Raw genomic sequence first — 18,455 nt, 5'->3', positions numbered from 1 at the left:
GTTATCGCTGAAAAGGTGAGTTTTGACAGTTTTGTTTTAGTTTTGCAGTAGAAGGCAATAGAATGTTTCTTTTTCATCTTACTTTCATATTTCGTAGTGTTTTGCGTATTTTTGGCCAATATTTTGCAACCATGGTCAATTTAGATCGAACTTTTGATAGAATCTACGGCCAGTCATTTTGCCCCGCCCCCGCGTCGCGCTCCGTCCGGTGCAGTAGTGATGTCCCGTTGCTCGCGCGCCGCAGCAGAGACCCGCGCGACCTTCAGCCGGTACAGTCGCTGTTCTTTTACCACCGCCGTTATTCTCATCTTTCCGGTGTGTTCTTGATTTTTCCATTGTGTCCTATTTCGCCATATCAAATACCCAAAATGTATCATATTATTCATATTTAAGTGAATAATCAATTCAGTCATCATAACTTGGCATTTTTAACCCAAGCAATCAAAAAGGAAATTTATTCAATATTTTCACTCCTCTGTGAAGGAGGGGCTTTAATTCTTCATGATGGAGTTATTTTATATGGAAATCAATTTTACAAAAGCATTTGAATTGTAATCAAAAAAAATGTTCCATAGTGGAGGCCAGATAAAGCAAGATACTATCTTTATTCTTATTAAACATGACAAAAGAAACATTGAGTGTTGGGTAAATGCAAAAAAAATAGTAAAATTAGAAAATTTATTTTTTGACCATAATCATGGTAGGGTCTTAAAAGTCTTAAATTTAATATTCCAAAATTAAGGCCTTAAAAAGTCTTAAATTGCTTTGCCCAAGTCTTAATTTTTTTAAACAAAGGTCTTAAATTTACTCATACTATTCTACAACGTGAAAACGTGGGTTTTGCGTAACATCAGTGAATTTCTTGGAGTATGCGCAAAGAAAGAAACAATATTGATACATTTTCGCGCCGGCGCAATCGTCGGAGTCCGTGGTGGAGAGGAGACGCCGCGAATCGCAGCATGGGGAAGTGTCGTTTTAATCAGCAGTGGCTTTCAGATGAAAGATATCGTGATTGGGTGAGGGAGGTTCCTGGAAGCGACGTTGAAGCAAGATGCTGTGTTTGTTGAAAGACCTTCAAGTTGTCCACTATAGGTCATTTCGCTTTAGAGTCTCACATGAAGAGCTCAAAGCACATTGCATCTGCCCTCCACCGCCACCAGCCCATCACTCAGTTCAATCTCCGAATGCACCTGGAGTTGGCACGAGCACCACTGTCGAACGTCAGCAGCATCAGCCAAGCCAGACATCATCGGGAAGGCTAGCAACAACACAAGGGCCGAGCAGTGGCATGATGGGTGTCGGTGGAACCCCGACGCTTTGAGCAGAGGTGCTCTGGATTTTAAAAACAATTACGGAACACCACTCGTACAGCTCGAATGAGGGCATAAGCGAACTCTTTAAGGCTGTGTTCCCAGACTCGGAAGTCGCTACAACATTCTCCTGTGGAAAAAACAAAACGTCTTACATAAAATTTGGTCTTGCTCCTTATATAATGAAGGAGTTGGTCAAAGACGTTAATGAGGCAAGTGGTGGATTCGTCGTAATGTTTGACGAAAGTCTAAACAAAACGACGAAAAGTAAACAAATAGATCACTCTCCTATCTATCTATCTATCTATCTATCTATCTATCTATCTATCTATCTATCTATCTATCTATCTATCTCATATATATATATATATATATATATATATATATATATATATATATATATATCCTGTCTGTCTATCTCCTATCTATCTGTCGGTCTGTCTCTCTCTTAACTGTCTACCACTCTCTGTCCTATCCATCTATATATCTCACTATTCTATCTCTTTTTATCTTTCCTCTCCTCTCTCCTGTCTATCTCTTATGTCTGTCTACCACTCTTTATCTATCTATATTATGTCTATCGCTCTCTCCTATCAATCTCTTATCCATCTGTATACCTCTTTCCTATCTATCTACAACCCCGATTCCAGAAAAGTTGGGACAAAGTACAAATTGTAAATAAAAACAGAATGCAATAATGTGGAAGTTTCAAAATTCCATATTTTATTCAGAATAGAACATAGATGACATATCAAATGTTTAAACTGAGAAAATGTATCATTTAAAGAGAAAAATTAGGTGATTTTAAATTTCATGACAACAACACATCTCAAAAAAGTTGGGACAAGGCCATGTTTCCCACTGTGAGACATCCCCTTTTCTCTTTACAACAGTCTGTAAACGTCTGGGGACTGAGGAGACAAGTTGCTCAAGTTTAGGGATAGGAATGTTAACCCATTCTTGTCTAATGTAGGATTCTAGTTGCTCAACTGTCTTAGGTCTTTTTTGTCGTATCTTCCGTTTTATGATGCGCCAAATGTTTTCTATGGGTGAAAGATCTGGACTGCAGGCTGGCCAGTTCAGTACCCGGACCCTTCTTCTACGCAGCCATGATGCTGTAATTGATGCAGTATGTGGTTTGGCATTGTCATGTTGGAAAACGCAAGGTCTTCCCTGAAAGAGACGTCGTCTGGATGGGAGCATATGTTGCTCTAGAACCTGGATATACCTTTCAGCATTGATGGTGTCTTTCCAGATGTGTAAGCTGCCCATGCCACACGCACTAATGCAACCCCATACCATCAGAGATGCAGGCTTCTGAACTGAGCGCCGATAACAACTCGGGTCGTCCTTCTCCTCTTTAGTCCGAATGACACGGCGTCCCTGATTTCCATAAAGAACTTCAAATTTTGATTCGTCTGACCACAGAACAGTTTTCCACTTTGCCACAGTCCATTTTAAATGAGCCTTGGCCCAGAGAAGACATCTGCGCTTCTGGATCGTGTTTAGATACGGCTTCTTCTTTGAACTATAGAGTTTTAGCTGGCAACGGCGGATGGCACGGTGAATTGTGTTCACAGATAACGTTCTCTGGAAATATTCCTGAGCCCATTTTGTGATTTCCAATACAGAAGCATGCCTGTATGTGATGCAGTGCCGTCTAAGGGCCCGAAGATCACGGGCACCCAGTATGGTTTTCCGGCCTTGACCCTTACGCACAGAGATTCTTCCAGATTCTCTGAATCTTTTGATGATATTACGCACTGTAGATGATGATATGTTCAAACTCTTTGCAATTTTACACTGTCGAACTCCTTTCTGATATTGCTCCACTATTTGTCGGCGCAGAATTAGGGGGATTGGTGATCCTCTTCCCATCTTTACTTCTGAGAGCCGCTGCCACTCCAAGATGCTCTTTTTATACCCAGTCATGTTAATGACCTATTGCCAATTGACCTAATGAGTTGCAATTTGGTCCTCCAGCTGTTCCTTTTTTGTACCTTTAACTTTTCCAGCCTCTTATTGCCCCTGTCCCAACTTTTTTGAGATGTGTTGCTGTCATGAAATTTCAAATGAGCCAATATTTGGCATGAAATTTCAAAATGTCTCACTTTCGACATTTGATATGTTGTCTATGTTCTATTGTGGATACAACATCAGTTTTTGAGATTTGTAAATGATTGCATTCTGTTTTTATTTACAATTTGTACTTTGTCCCAACTTTTTTGGAATTGGGGTTGTATTTATCTCATTGTGTCTCTTATCTATCCACCTCCACATCTATGTCTTCCCTCCCTCCCTTGTTTACGAGGAGTATTTACATTTCTTTTTATTCTTCAAAATGTAAAATAGTTGAAGCAAGTTGAATGCTGGGAAACTAAGACAAAGAGTTTGTCTGTTTATCATCTCTGGGTGCATGGTCATAATTAGTTTAGAGACAGTTCTTTAGGCCTTGAGTTGGGCCCTCAGTTTGGCTTTTTGACTGGTGAGTGCACACCATTGTACCAATGTATTGGTATGCCAATTGCATTTTTGTGCACCTTTAAGAGACTTTCGGCTTACCTCTTTTCTATCGATCTATCTATCTCTATCTCTCTTCTCATCTATCCCCCTCGTCTCTTATCTATCTATGCCCCTCTGTATTTCTCTCCCTCCCTTGTTTACAAGGGTACAAAATGTAAAATGGTTGAAGCAAGTGCTGAGAAACTAAGACAAAGAGTTTGTCTGTTTAGAGTGTTTGTGAATGTTTTGATATTTTATTTAAAAAAATACACCCACATCACTATGGGTGGTAAAAGAGAGCAACTGGACTTGCTTGAAGATTCTTGAAGACGTTTCACCTCTCATCCGAAAGGCTTCTTCAGTTCTGTCTGACTGGTAGGGAGTATCAGGTATTTATCCTCTCATGGATGAAAAGCTCATCTAAGGTGTCGTTGAGTCATCCTGTTGGTGTGGGTCACTGGGGGCTGAATGTGAATGGCCTCGAGAGTCGTTAGGGTGATCAATGGATTGCCCGTTAAGGTGATCAATGGAATGCTGATTCTCTCTGTCCTCCTGTGAGCCACTGAAAACAGCTGGGTTTTGGTGTGCATTCAGTTGTCTGGGAAGTGTGCCAAGGACTGCATTGTAGGTGGCTGATAAATTATGTCTTGTGGCCCTTTTCCACTACCCTTTTTCAGCTCACTTCAGCTCGCTTCAGCTCACTTCAGCCCGACACGGCTCGCGTTTCGACTACCAAAAAACAGCACGACTCGGCTCGCTTCAGCCCTGCTTAGCCCCTAAAACTCGCACCGTTTTGGAGTGGGGCTGAAGCGAGCCAAACCGAGCTGAGTGAGGTTGGGGGCGTGAGGAGACACTCCCCTGTGCACTGATTGGTGAAGAGGCGTGTCCTCACATGCCCACACACGCCCCGCGAGCACGCTGGGATCTGTAAACACCGTAAACCCGGAAGAAGAATAATTATGAATTACGAGAATTTCTGAAGCCTTATGCGCCTCGCCTCATCTATACGCTCTTGCCAGTATCTGTTGGCGTTGTCGGTGACAACAAGCCACAGCACCAAGACCAGCAACACTAACGACTCCATGTCCTCCATGTTTATTGTTTACTATTAACGTGAGACTACCGCTTAAAAGCTCACTGATGTCACTGTTTGCGCTGCTTAACGACATCACGTGACGTCCACCCACTTTCGCTAACTCCACCCAATGTGTCCACCCAATGTGTCCACCCACTTCCAGCCAGCACGGTTCAGCGCGGTTGTAGTCAAAATGCAACTCCAAGGCCCAATCCCAATTCTAATTTCTACCCCTTCCCCTCCCCCTTCCCCTTGGCCCTTCCCCTTGAAACTGAGCTACAAGGGATAGGGCTTGAAATTCAACCCTTACGTATTGGGATAGCCCTTCAACGATCGCATACGTCATCGTGTACCTCCGTCAGCGTTTACGTTAGCAAAACGCGACCAAATGCGTCATTGGCTGCGACCAGCCGCTACAGTCAGAGCCAGAGGCAGAAATCTCTGCTGGCAGGGTGTGATTTGTTAACTAACACCACTGAATGGGATATCTTTGGCGCTTCGTGCACCACATCCGACAGAATGAGGTGTCAGAACACTCATGTAAACAATAAAAGCGAGAATAACAGAACAAAACGTACGCAGTGAAGCAACCGAAAACAATACTCACTCCCAAAGCTTTTTAGCAGCAGCTTGGATTTCAGAAATCGCTGCTCATTCTCAGCTCGAAAGCGAATCAAGCGGCGTGTTTCCTCTGGATAACAACTTAAAACACGTAAATAATGGAGAAAATACATTTATGATAATATTTCGCCGCGGGAACCGCCATCTTTCTGAAATCCGCATGAAATCTCGCTGAAATCTGCATGGCATTGTGGGAAATCACTCAAACCCCTTCGTTCGGAGTCAGCTCCAGGAAAATCTCCGTTTGGAGGGGTACAGAAGCCCTACCCCTTCCCCTACCCCTCCGCGTTAACTGGGATTGGGATACCCCTACCCCTTCACGTGAACGCGCAAAATGGAGGGTAAGGGCCAAGGGGTTGGTCCAAGGGGTGAAATGGGATTCGGCCCAACAGCCCCGCTCAGCTCGACTCAGCACGGCACGGCTCAGCCGCGTTTGTAGTGGAAAAGCGGCATTAGACCCCCACCTCTGTTCAGTGATGGCCGTTCCAGGTTGACAAAAATGGCTTCTTTAACTCCTCGCTCATACCAACGATCCTCTCTGGCTAAAATGCGTACGTTGGAATCCTGAAATGAGTGTCCTTTGTTGTTAAGATGAAGGTAGACAGCAGAGTCCTGGCCTGAGGAACTGGCTCTCCTGTGTTGAGCCATACGCCTGTGAAGCGGTTGCTTGGTTTCACCAATATACGAGTCTGTGCATTGCTCACTGCACTGAATTGCATACACCACGTTGTCCTGTTTGTGTCTGGGTATTCTGTCCTTAGGGTGGACCAATTTATGCTTCAGGGTGTTACACCTACATCACTTTTTTATTTTAAGTATTATCTCTGGGTGCACGGTCATAATTAGTTCAGAGACAGTTCTTTAGGCCTCGAGTGAGGCCCTCAGTTTGGCTTTTTGACTGGTGAGTGCACACCTTTGGCATTAATGTGTTGGTATGCCTATTGCATTTTTGTGTACCTTTAAGGCCATGACGTGGACCCTACGTTGTGCTCCTTACTTCCAGGTTTAGACTTGTTTTTTTTTTGTCTTGAATGTGAAGATTCAACAAGCAATGCACATAATGACTTTTAAATATATAACTTTTATAATAAAAGTATTTTTACTTGAAACATTTGTCATTATTGGGAATTTGATCTGGTGTTCTACGACCGCGTAATGGGTGCGATGTAGGTCTTAATTCTCATTTAAGTGGTCTTAAAAGTGTCTTAAATTTATGGTGGTCAAACCTGGGGAAACCCTGATAATGTCCCAAATGAGAGACCAGTTTCTGAGACGGACCCAAATATAAATATTCCACACATCAGTACATTTTCATGTGCAACTTTCATATAATTAGGAAAATTAATTGGGCCTTAACAGAAGTGATTCGTGCTCTGTTGTCATTTATGACCTTTGAGGAGAGAATGCAGCATAATGCAATGTAGCATCTGTCTTCCTGTCGTTCTAGCTGAAAGACATGCAGGGTGTTCCTGTGTCACAGCCTCCGTGGATGACATTCACTTTGAGCACACAATCAGGTAAAGAAAAATGATCTCTATAACCAGTCTAGATCTAGTTTTGCTTATTTTAGAATAATTATACAGTAGTCTGTAATGTATCTGATATTGAAAGTATTAAAATTCTGAGTCCTGCCGCCTCCGTACTGAGCTTAATGACGCCTGACAGGATGTTAATTACTCTGCTTATATACAGTAGAGAGAGACTTGTTCCGGTCATTAATATCACAGTCAGTTTTAACTTCATATTTCTTCTGGGCATGGGGTCCCCCCCCCCGTTTTCTTTTTCCCTAAGCTAAAGTCTGCCTCGTTCGGAAGATGTCATAAAGGTTCCTTATTTTGACTAGACACAAAGAAGATCCTTTTTAGAGAAAATTGTCATCTGTATGGACTCAAGAAGGCTCATGATGCACTTTGACGTCCGCTTCCTAACACAAAAAGCAGGAAATAAACTTCACTGTACTTGTATACATCAGGAAGAAAACATTTTAGGGCATGCTATTATAGTAAAATAATCATCTCATCTCATCTCATCTCATTATCTCTAGCCGCTTTATCCTTCTACAGGGTCGCAGGCAAGCTGGAGCCTATCCCAGCTGACTATGGGCGAAAGGCGGGGTCCACCCTGGACAAGTCGCCAGGTCATCACAGGGCTGACACATAGACACAGACAACCATTCGCACCCACATTCACACCTACGGTCAATTTAGAGTCACCAGTTAACCTAACCTGCATGTCTTTGGACTGTGGGGGAAACCGGAGCACCCGGAGGAAACCCACGCGGACACGGGGAGAACATGCAAACTCCACACAGAAAGGCCCTCGCCGGCCCCGGGGCTCGAACCCAGGACCTTCTTGCTGTGAGGCGACAGCGCTAACCACTACACCACCGTGCCGCCCGTAAAATAATCAGTTCTGTGATAAAGCAAAGTTACTGCGTGAATTTTTTTTTTTTTAAATCCATATATGATTACATTTACATTAATAATACTATTGGGATTTCCTAAAGATGTGCAGAGAAGTTGGTGAAGGACAGGTGTGAGCACGGTTATTTTTGCGGCTGGCCTTATTACATTATGTATTCGTAACTGTTTCCTTTTCAGACCACAAAATTTGGAAGTGGAGAGTATTTAAATGAATCATGCAACGTGGTTTACTAAGGTTTGCGATAGTATAGAAAGGTTTGATGTATTAACCCATTTTGCGCTTGACACGGCTGCGATAGTTGCTGCATGGTGGAGGCACTGCAGAGAACAAAGCGTGTGGTAGAACTAAGAGAAATTTTCTCCATTGTGTTCATCTATTTGGAATGCCAGAGGAAGACATTATCAAAACATATTGATTGCTGAGGCACATTATGCTTAATTTGCTGGAGAACAATTTGGAACCTCTGACTAGGAGTCCTGCAGTTGTTTGCGACTCGACGCTGCTTTTGGTAGATTGAGTTGGTCATTATTAAAATGAATTGGCTGTGTCTGTATTCATTAATTTGCATATTTTTAGTAGAACTGGCCACACATTTATTTATTTATTTATTTTAATTGAGGCCTAATGCTAATTTGTTGTATTTGGTCAATCTGGCCTTTAATGTCCTGGACCGTCCATGAAACCAGTCAATTCCTGTTATTACTTGCATTATAGCAGCTATAAACGGTCATTTCTTCACTAGTGTGGGTTTTGTTTTTTAAATAAGAAATACATCTTGTAATGTTCCTGAGAAAGTGTCCCATTAAAGTAATAGATTTCATCCTTTTCCGTTGACGATAGATGTCCACTGAAATGGCATTATTTCTAACATTTCTCAATTCACTGCTCATTTAATAATAAACATATCACTATTTATATTCCTTAGTTAGTTTTTCTATTTAAAATAATCATTTAACCAAAAATGCTCAAATGTAGTATGTTAAAGCTTTTGGTAGATTATGTCCCACTTTACAAATCATAAGTGACCTAATATATAAAAATTATTTTTTATTTCAGTGTTGGACAAGTGGTTAACATCAAGGCTAAAGTCAACAGAGCTTTCAAGTCAAGCATGGAGGTAAACAAAAAAAATAAAATAAAATTGTTGCCAGATGCACATCACACCTCAAGACCCAACACTGAGCTGAATTATTTATTACAGATGTAAAATACTGAAATATTATATTGGTGTTTAGATTTTCTGTGCAGTTTCCTACACTGATGCAACATGTACAAGCTCTATAGATGTATAATTCTTCATAAATGTATGTACATAATGAAATAAAGTGGAACCCACAAATGTAAATGGCATATTAAAGGGCACAAATGAAACGGCGGTGCAAAACCTGACCCATACAACGTACAACAGGTCATGGAGTTTATGCTTCTTATCAAATGACTCGAAGGGTTGTATTGCCAAAGCTATGCGTGTGTCAAATTATCGTGTGTGTGCGCGCTTGTGTAAGGTGGGGATCGTGGTGAACTGTGAGGACCTGTACAGTAACTGCCACTGGAAAGTCTGCCAAGCTTTTGCCACCTTTGTGGCTCGACGCACAGGTAAAGACAAGGTGAGATGGAGGGAAATGCTACACAATGTTACCAGTTACTGAGATCATCCATGCAAATGTATATCACGGTTTCATTCATTTGATTAAATAGAAATTCACTGTTGCTAGGCAACTGAGAACCATGGATCATCAGCTAGCTAATCACTGAGGCTAAAAATGTATGAAACAGTTTAAAGTGCCATTCCACCATTGGATGTATTCTTTGGCATAAAATACAATATATTTTGACAACATATATAAATGGTATCACTAGATAGAGAAATCTTTTAGCTTCAAAATTATATCTCATCTCATTATCTCTAGCCGCTTTATCCTTTACAGGGTCGCAGGCAAGCTGGATCCTATCCCAGCTGACTACGGGCAAAAGGCGGGGTACACCCTGGACAAGTCGCCAGGTCATCACAGGGCTGACACATAGACACAGACAACCATTCACACTCACATTCACACCTACGCTCAATTTAGAGTCACCAGTTAACCTAACCTGCATGTCTTTGGACTGTGGGGGAAACCGGAGCACCCGGAGGAAACCCACGCGGACACGGGGAGAACATGCAAACTCCGTACAGAAAGGCCCTCGCCGGCCACGGGGATCGAACCCGGACCTTCTTGCTGTGAGGCGACAGCGCTAACCACTACACCACCGTGCCACCCTCAAAATGATATATCAAACATAATTTTTTTGACAACGACAAGTATATTAATTTTGCGACCAAAGTCACCTACCCTTTTAATTTCTGCGCGTGATGTCATCGGCAGGTTCTCCTTCTTGTGTACCACGTGACGTGTGACGTGGCACATATTATCAGCAATGGCGGATAGAACGCGATAAAAATAATACCAATAAATCTAGCTAATGCCAATAAATCTAGCTAACTGAAAGATTAACTCCAAAATTTTTCGCAATTTTTTTGGCCCCCATATACGAGGAGAAATGACTCTCTCACTTTGGGGGTTTCCTGGTCTAAAAATAGACCGACACGTGGTACACAAGAAGGGGAACCTGCCGATGACATCACGTTTCACTACCGCGCGGAAATTAAAAGGGTAGGTGACTTTGGTCGCAAAATTAATATACTTGTCGTTGTCAAAAAATTATGTTTGATATATCATTTTGAAGCTAAAAGATTTCTCTGTCTAGTCATGTTGTCATAAAATATATTGTATTTTATGCCAAAGAATACATCCAACGGTGGAATAGCACTTTAATGTAAAGGTCCAACAATGCCGGAAATGAGATGAAGTTATAGGGAACGTCTACATTTTCCTCAGATGTGTTGATAAATTACTAAGAAAAAGTTCGGTTACAACCAAAAGTACACACTTGACCTCAATCACTAACTGTGCTTTTGTGCGTGAACCAGTAGAAAATAAAATGACGGGGGAACCAAAGGAATAAAATGTTCACAGCTAGACAAATAACTCTACCAGTACATTGTTTTAATGATTTGTTACTCTGGCTCACAAAATGGTGAGGGAAAAAATTAATACAGCAAGGTAACTTGCATAACTCGTGTCTTTTTATTTATTTATTTATTTATTTAAATTGCAATATTTAAAAATTTTTTTGGTGTTATGGTAGATTGTGAGAAAATGAACTAGGTGAGCTAACTATAAAAATTCAATGGCTGCGCTAGTGGAAATTAGCCGTATCCTAGCAGCAAATTTTATATATAAAGGAAGCTTTCAAACAGATCAGTTTTCTTTAGATGTAACACAATGCTGATGTTTTTCAATATGGAGGAACACGTGACAGTTCAGTGGTTAACGCTAAGTGTAATTGGTGTAATTTTGGTCACACTGAGGCTTTTCTTAGTAAACTAACGACATATCTGCATGGATTAAAGTTTTCCGTCGTGTGACGGATTTCCGTCAACAACTCTCCCAAGGCCAAATGTGAGGTCGGTGCTGATCCGAGGAGAATTAAAATGACGGGTGGTTGGGTAGAGATTGGGTTGCAACACCATCAACTATCAGCAGGGTTTATTTAACTTTTTTGTTTTTGAGCCATGCTTTGTGTCGTTCATTTCCTATGTTTGATCATGTTTAAACGTTCGCTGTCTACGGTGCGGCATTAAAAAAACATGCGCTGTCAAAATTGGCAAAATACATTCCCATGTGCTTGGTGTGCTTGTGTCTGACCATTTCTGTTTCGTATTAAATTAAATCTTGCCAAAATGACTTAGTTCAAACCTGGACATATAGAAATAGAGCATGTAAAAAAAAACCCGAAAAAATAAACCCCGGAAAGCCCGCTCCTCTGCTTCAGCCAGACTTGAAGACCCAACGGTGCAATGCTTGCAGACTGTCAGAAGTAATTAGACCTAAATTTATAGCTAACAAATCAGCAGACGCCCCAACAATTATTATTTTCGTTAGGCCAGTGTGTAAGGTATGTTAGAACCGTGCCTTATAGCCTACGTTATATCACAATTTAAAGGACGTTTGAGGAGTTGGAGGCTGCGAGCACAATGATGTTCCGACATGCGCTAAACTTTATTCCCTGAAAATCATACACCAGCATTCAATGCCCCAAACAGTCAAAATGTCTAGAAGATTACGGTTAAATAATAATCATAGCCTACTAAGTTAAATTACGTCAAAACACCTGTTTCTGGCCTATGAAATGATGGAGGAAAATGAGAACGAACGCAAAGTAGATAACAGCCAACTTCACGCGATCTTTTAGGTAACTTAACACTCGTGTTGGCCACAATATTTCTCTTGAATTGTTTTTGAAGTCGTATTCAACACAAAGTAAGGTCAAACCCCAATTTTAATTTAAACGAAGATCCAAACTTTTTTCTATATTGACGTCGAGCACAGAGGAGCATGTCATTCTGCTTTTGGTTTCGGCAGCGTGGATGCGCTTTCCATGAAAGAAGGCACTGATGTGTCTGCCATCGATAAAGGTGTAAAAAAACAAGTGGAGGTGGGCTTGGCTGTATACGAAATAGGTGAAAACGGAAAGCCATTTAGTTCATGGTGCAAAAAACTAAACATTCCAGGCGCTTGCATTTGTGTGGTTTGCCACAAAAAAATAATATACGGAAGCAATGGAAAGAAAGCGCTGTCACGCCATCAACCCTCCACAAGGCCAATGTAAGGGGTCTTCAGCACACCTCTTCTTTACCAGGAGCAAGTCTCACCTCAATGGAGGTCAGTCCATCTATGGCTGATCGTGTCTGTGCTTTTATCTCAAAAACGAACAATGGTGAAGAATCACTCAACAATAAATTGAATATATTAATCCATTAATTAGGGGCGGCACGGTGGTGTAGTGGTTAGCGCTGTCGCCTCACAGCAAGAAGGTCCTGGGTTCGAGCCCCGGGGCCGGCGAGGGCCTTTCTGTGTGGAGTTTGCATGTTCTCCCCGTGTCCGCGTGGGTTTCCTCCGGGTGCTCCGGTTTCCCCCACAGTCCAAAGACATGCAGGTTAGGTTAACTGGTGACTCTAAATTGAGCGTAGGTGTGAATGTGAGTGTGAATGGTTGTCTGTGTCTATGTGTCAGCCCTGTGATGACCTGGCGACTTGTCCAGGGTGTACCCCGCCTTTCGCCCGTAGTCAGCTGGGATAGGCTCCAGCTTGCCTGCGACCCTGTAGAAGGATAAAGCGGCTAGAGATAATGAGATGAGATGAGAATCCATTAATTAATTGATAATAAAGTTATCAGTTCTAAGTTAATCATTCTCAGAATTTCATTGAAATCCACCCATAACCCCCCCCCCCCCCCCCCCCCCCGTAAATTTTCAGTCAAATAATTTTTTTTTGCTTTAATCCATGTATCTGAGGTAAATGTTGATATTTCCTATATCTTTGTCTCGTTTCTTGTGTCGATGGACCTTCATGTGAAGTATTTAGTCAGATTTTTTTTTTTTTTAGACTCCAGTGATTTAGCTAGGTGGTGAGCCATATTTCACAGTTGCCTAGCAACAGTGTCACAACTTGAAGGGCGAGTGTGTTCAAATTCATACTTCAGGAAAAACTGTGTCTGTTTTTTTTTAAAAGGTGGGAAGTAAATCTCTAAGTACCCAGTAAAGTTCTCACTCTTCCAGAAGTTGAAACACAAAGTATGAACATGTGGGTTGTTGTTGCCTGGTTGATGACTGTTTGACTGAGCAATCGTGTGTGTGTGTGTGTGTGTGTGTGTGTGTGTGTGTGTGTGTATGGCTTCAGGTCCAGCTGAAGCCACTGGTCCCTTACACACACCTTGAGAAGTTGGAGTACAGCGTCGCTGCTGAGAGAAGGAGGATGCGATTGCTGCATGTCGACATCATGAAAGCTCTGTTGAGTGACAGCGCTTTCCAGACGAGCATTAGCGAGCAAGTGTGTGGTAAGACGTAGTTTCACTTCCTGGGGGGGGAACAAAAAAAACACACATACCCAGACCGAGGAGCCATATGACAGAAATTTGTGTGTTTGTGATACATACAGTTGTGGTCAGAAGTTTACATACAGTGACCTGGATGTCATCTTGGATATGAATGTCATGGTAATATTTAGGCTTTCTGTAATTTCTTTGAACTGTTCTTTTTCTGTGGCAGAATGATTGTACAGCATACAGCTTTAAAAAAAAAAAAAAAAAAACACACTAGAATTTGGTGCGCAAGTTTTAATTTTCTTTGGGTTTTCTGAAATCAACACCGGGTCAAAAATTTAAATACACTCACTTGGATTATTAATTCAGAGGTGCTGAAACTTCCAAAATGTCCCTTATCTTGCCAAGGCCGAGGTCTCTTAACTTCCTGTTAGTGATCATGATTGACTACAGCTGGTAGCTCTGTGCCTTCATAAAAAGGCTTGTTTACGGCACTCATTGAATTGACCAACACACAGTAAAATGGGGAAGTCCAAGGAGCTCAGTGCAGATCTGAGAGAGAGGATCACAGATATACAGTCCTGCTCACCATTATTGGCACCCCTTCATTTTTTGCATAACCTGTACAATATCTTCAGAAATAAATGGAAATGTACCAAATTTATAGCATCAGGATCTTTTAATTGGAGGTCCAACGAAATTTAACAAAGAAAATTGTTTTCAACTTACATATTGTAATTTCAAAGAAGAAACAGAAAAAACACCATGTGCAGCAATAACAGCACCCCTCTTTAATATTTGGTTGCACACCCTTTGGCAGTGATGACAGCCTCCAAACGTTTCTTGTAGCCATCTATAAGCTTCTTGCACTTCTCAGCTGGTATTTTCTCCCACTCTTCCTTTACAGTTTGTTCAAGCTCTTGAACGTTTGCAGGGTTCTTTTCCCCAATGGCAGATTTCAGCTCACCCCAAAGATTTTTGATTGGATTGAGATCATTTTAAAACAGTCCATTTTTTCCCCCTTTTCAACCATTCCTGCATGCTTTTGGATGTGTGCTTTGGGTCTTTGTCTTGCTGAAGGACCCATGATCTTCAACTCAAACCAAGTTTTCTTACACTGGGTAGGACGTTTCGCTCTTAAATATCTTGATAATTCTCTGATTTCATGATTCCTGTGATATGGTCAAGGCCTGCAGTACCAGATGCAGCAAAGCAGCCCCACAGCATTATGGATCCTACACCATGCTTAACTGTTGGTAGGGTGTTCTTTTCCTTGTAGGCTTCATTGCGCCATCTGTAAACAAACTGTTGTTGTGCATTGCCAAAAAGCTCTATTTTTGTTTCATCTGTCCACAGAACATTTTCCCAGAAGGATTGCGGTTTGTCCAGGTACTCTTTGGCAAAGATCAGTCGTTCCTTTTTATGTCTTTTCCTCAGCAATGGTGTCTTCCTTGGCCTTTGCCCATAAAGCCCTGTTTGGTTTAGTGTGCGGCATATGGTACTTGTTGAAATCATGACCCCAGACTGTTCCAGGTTGGCCTTCAGGTCTTTGGATGTTTGACGTGGTGTTTTTTCCACCATTCACACCAACTTTCGAAGACTTCTCATCAATTTTGCTCTTTCCCCCCCCCCATGTCCAGGGAGGTTCTTGACAGTTCCATGCTTGGGAAACTTCTTAATAACATTACGCACTGTTGAAACAGGGATACCAAGGTCTTTGGAGATGGCCTTATACCCTTTGGAGGTCTTGTGTATGCTAATAATAGCTCCTCTGATGTCCTCAGACAGCTCCTTTGTCTTCACCATTATGACAAAGGAACAAGGAATAACAGGTGGCTTTTTAAAACACGGAAGTCATCATTCATTGGCTAATTCATGTCACATGGGCACAGACAATTTATTACAGGTGATTCTCATTTGTGATTTACCACAGGTGAGTCATAATGTGTTTCCATACTGATTTACAGCAAAGGGTGCCAATATCAGTGACACAGCAAGCTTTAAATTTTTATATTTTCCCCCTCATTGTTTATTGTTTTAAATTGTTGTTTATCATTTGCTCTTTTGTATCAAACACGAGTTCTCTATAGAAAAAAGTTGTTTCACTTGATTCATTTTTTTCAGGAGATATTCCACATTATGTACTTAAACTTCATGGGTGCCAATAATGGTGAGCAGGACTGTACACAACTCCAGAATGTCTCTTGGAGCCATTTCTAAATGACTACAAATTCCAAGATCAGTTCAAACAATTGTATCCAAGTTATTGTGAGGTGTAGTCACTTTGCTTCAAGAAAACCCAAACTGTCACCCTCAGCTGAAAGGAAATTGGTTTGGATAGTCAGGAACAACCTGGGAACCACCATGGCACATCACTGCCTACAGTTCAGATTTCAATGGGTGAAGATTCTGCTATCCAAGAAATAACCCCCTGCTCTAAAATTGACACCTTCAAGCTTAACTAAAGTTTGAAGTTGACCACATGGACAAAGAAAAAGCCTTCTGGAGGAAAGCTGTATGGTCAGATGGGACAAAGATTGAATTGTTTGGCCACAATGACCACCATACACAGAGGGACACTGTACCAGCTGGTGGTGGTGGTGGTGGTAGGATCCTCATGCTCTGGGCTGTTTTGCTGCCAGTAGAACTGGTTCATTGCACAAAGTGGATTGACTAATGAAGGAGGACTACCTCAGGATTCTTCAGCATAAACCATCAGAAACTTGAACACGACTTGGGAGTTACAACAGGACACTGAACCCAAATACGCATCAGAGCTGATTGTGGAGGATAAAGCAGGCCAATATTAAGCTTAAAACAAGTCCTGACTTCAGTCCTATTGAAAATATATGGACCGTGCTTATAAGTCGAGTCCATGCCAAACAAAAAACAAATTTAATTGAACTCTACCAATTCTACCATGATGAGTTATGACATATCCAACTAGAATTCTGCCAGAAGCTTGTTCATGGTAAACAAAAATGTTTGGTCAATGTGAATCTTGCAAAGAGACCTTTTAACCAAATATTAGGTGTGCTGTATGTAAATTTTTGACCCTGTGTTGATTTTCAGAAGACCCAAAGAAAATTAACTTGTGTACCAAATTCTAGTTTTTATATTTTTTGTTTTTTTGTTTTTGGGAGGGGGGCCCTGTTAGTGTTACAGTAACTCGGCTTCAAAAACGATCAAAAAACTGTCATAACTGATATTATTACCGTACTTTAAAGTTACAGGGATACTGTACCATTTTTAAACAATATTTCTAAGGGTCTATAAATGGCTGGTTTCAAAATTATTGGTACTCTCCTTCCTCCTGATGCACAATAAGTCACAAAACAGAAAAAGCATTTCTTACTTTCACACTTCCTGGATTTTATGATGTACCGGTATATGATTAGTTTGTGTTTTGGTGCAGGAGGGCAAGATGAGGAGGAAGTAGTACCAAGTGAGAGAACCCGAGTAGAGAGCGTTGAGCTGGTTCTGCCTACACACGCCAACCACCAGGTGAACACGTTCGGAGGCCAGATCATGGCGTGGATGGAAAACGTAGCCACCATTGCTGCTAGGTAACAGCATGCTAGCTGATGAGTTTCCTAAAATGGCACATCCTGAAATGTTTTATACCTCTTACTTTACAGCAATTGGCTTAAAGGTTTTGGCTGCAAAGTTGAATTCTGGGTAAAATGTTCTATTTCTGTTGCTGTTAGAGTTTCTAGATGCTGTGCGTGCACACCCATACTGTGTATCCTGTGTGTAAATGTTTTGCCGGGATAAAAAGCGTCCTGTATTTTACGATTCCGGAGATCGCCAAAGCAAGTGAGCACTAATATCACATGACTACTGTGGGGTGCGTCTTTTGAGGAGCTTTTAACCAAATCAAGTCGGCGTGGGCAAACATGGTGGACTCTGCTTTCCTGCCAGCATAAACGAAAAGGAAAGCCTGCCTAGGGAGTGCAACTGCAAGACAGAGCAAGGTTAGATGACGTCTTATTTTTCTGGACAGATAACTAAATCATTCTAGCTAGCACTTAGTCATCTTAGCCTTAGAATGCATGGGCTCGACTCCACGGTAGCGAGTATGGCATTATACGGTACACCCAATGTTTTTATCTTGCACAAAAAGAAACTAGAACACAAGCAGTAACGGAGAAAAATTATAAATATTCGTCTTTCTTTTGTTTCACAGATCTGTTCGTGAATGTCAACCACAAATTACATCCCTGAGACTCAAAACTTTCAGGTTGATGCAGAGTCACGATGTTTTCTTGGTGGCGTCGCCATCTTGGTGTGACGCGGTTCCATAATTGTGCTAATTAGTTAAAGCTCTTCGCGTTCGACTGTTTCTGTAGGGCTGTACTGTTTACCTCAAGAGGGAGGAAAATGGTCCCAAAACGGAGAAAAGCGACCCTCAGGGCATCAAAATGATCACATATCGTCCACATGGTATTGTTCTTGCCGGACAGAGGAAAATGCCAAGCACTCAAATTTTTTTTTGGAGTCAGCACCTTTTAAAGAACATGCTATTATACTGTAGTTACATTTAATGTTGTGGAACGTTCATGGAGGAGGGGGAAGTTTGTTCTTCTCGCTTATGCTATA

The 18,455-nt window shown here is 41.5% G+C and overlaps 1 protein-coding gene across 3 annotated transcripts in view; it reads left to right on the top strand.

Annotated features, from left to right (window-relative positions):
* acot11a (acyl-CoA thioesterase 11a) overlaps positions 1–18,455 on the top strand; it is a 37,002-nt gene that overhangs the window by 4,164 nt on the left and 14,383 nt on the right. For all 3 annotated transcript variants that reach the window (XM_060906486.1, XM_060906487.1, XM_060906485.1), the window contains 5 exons: positions 6,956–7,025; positions 8,989–9,049; positions 9,438–9,539; positions 13,715–13,871; positions 17,272–17,422. In XM_060906486.1, coding sequence (XP_060762469.1) covers positions 6,956–7,025; positions 8,989–9,049; positions 9,438–9,539; positions 13,715–13,871; positions 17,272–17,422 — 541 coding nt within the window. The remainder of the gene's footprint in view (positions 1–6,955; positions 7,026–8,988; positions 9,050–9,437; positions 9,540–13,714; positions 13,872–17,271; positions 17,423–18,455) is intronic.

The sequence above is a fragment of the Neoarius graeffei genome, chromosome 23, assembly GCF_027579695.1.
Source record: "Neoarius graeffei isolate fNeoGra1 chromosome 23, fNeoGra1.pri, whole genome shotgun sequence".
NCBI classification, from domain to species: Eukaryota; Metazoa; Chordata; class Actinopteri; order Siluriformes; family Ariidae; genus Neoarius; species Neoarius graeffei.
This window is presented reverse-complemented; position numbering and strand designations above follow the sequence as displayed.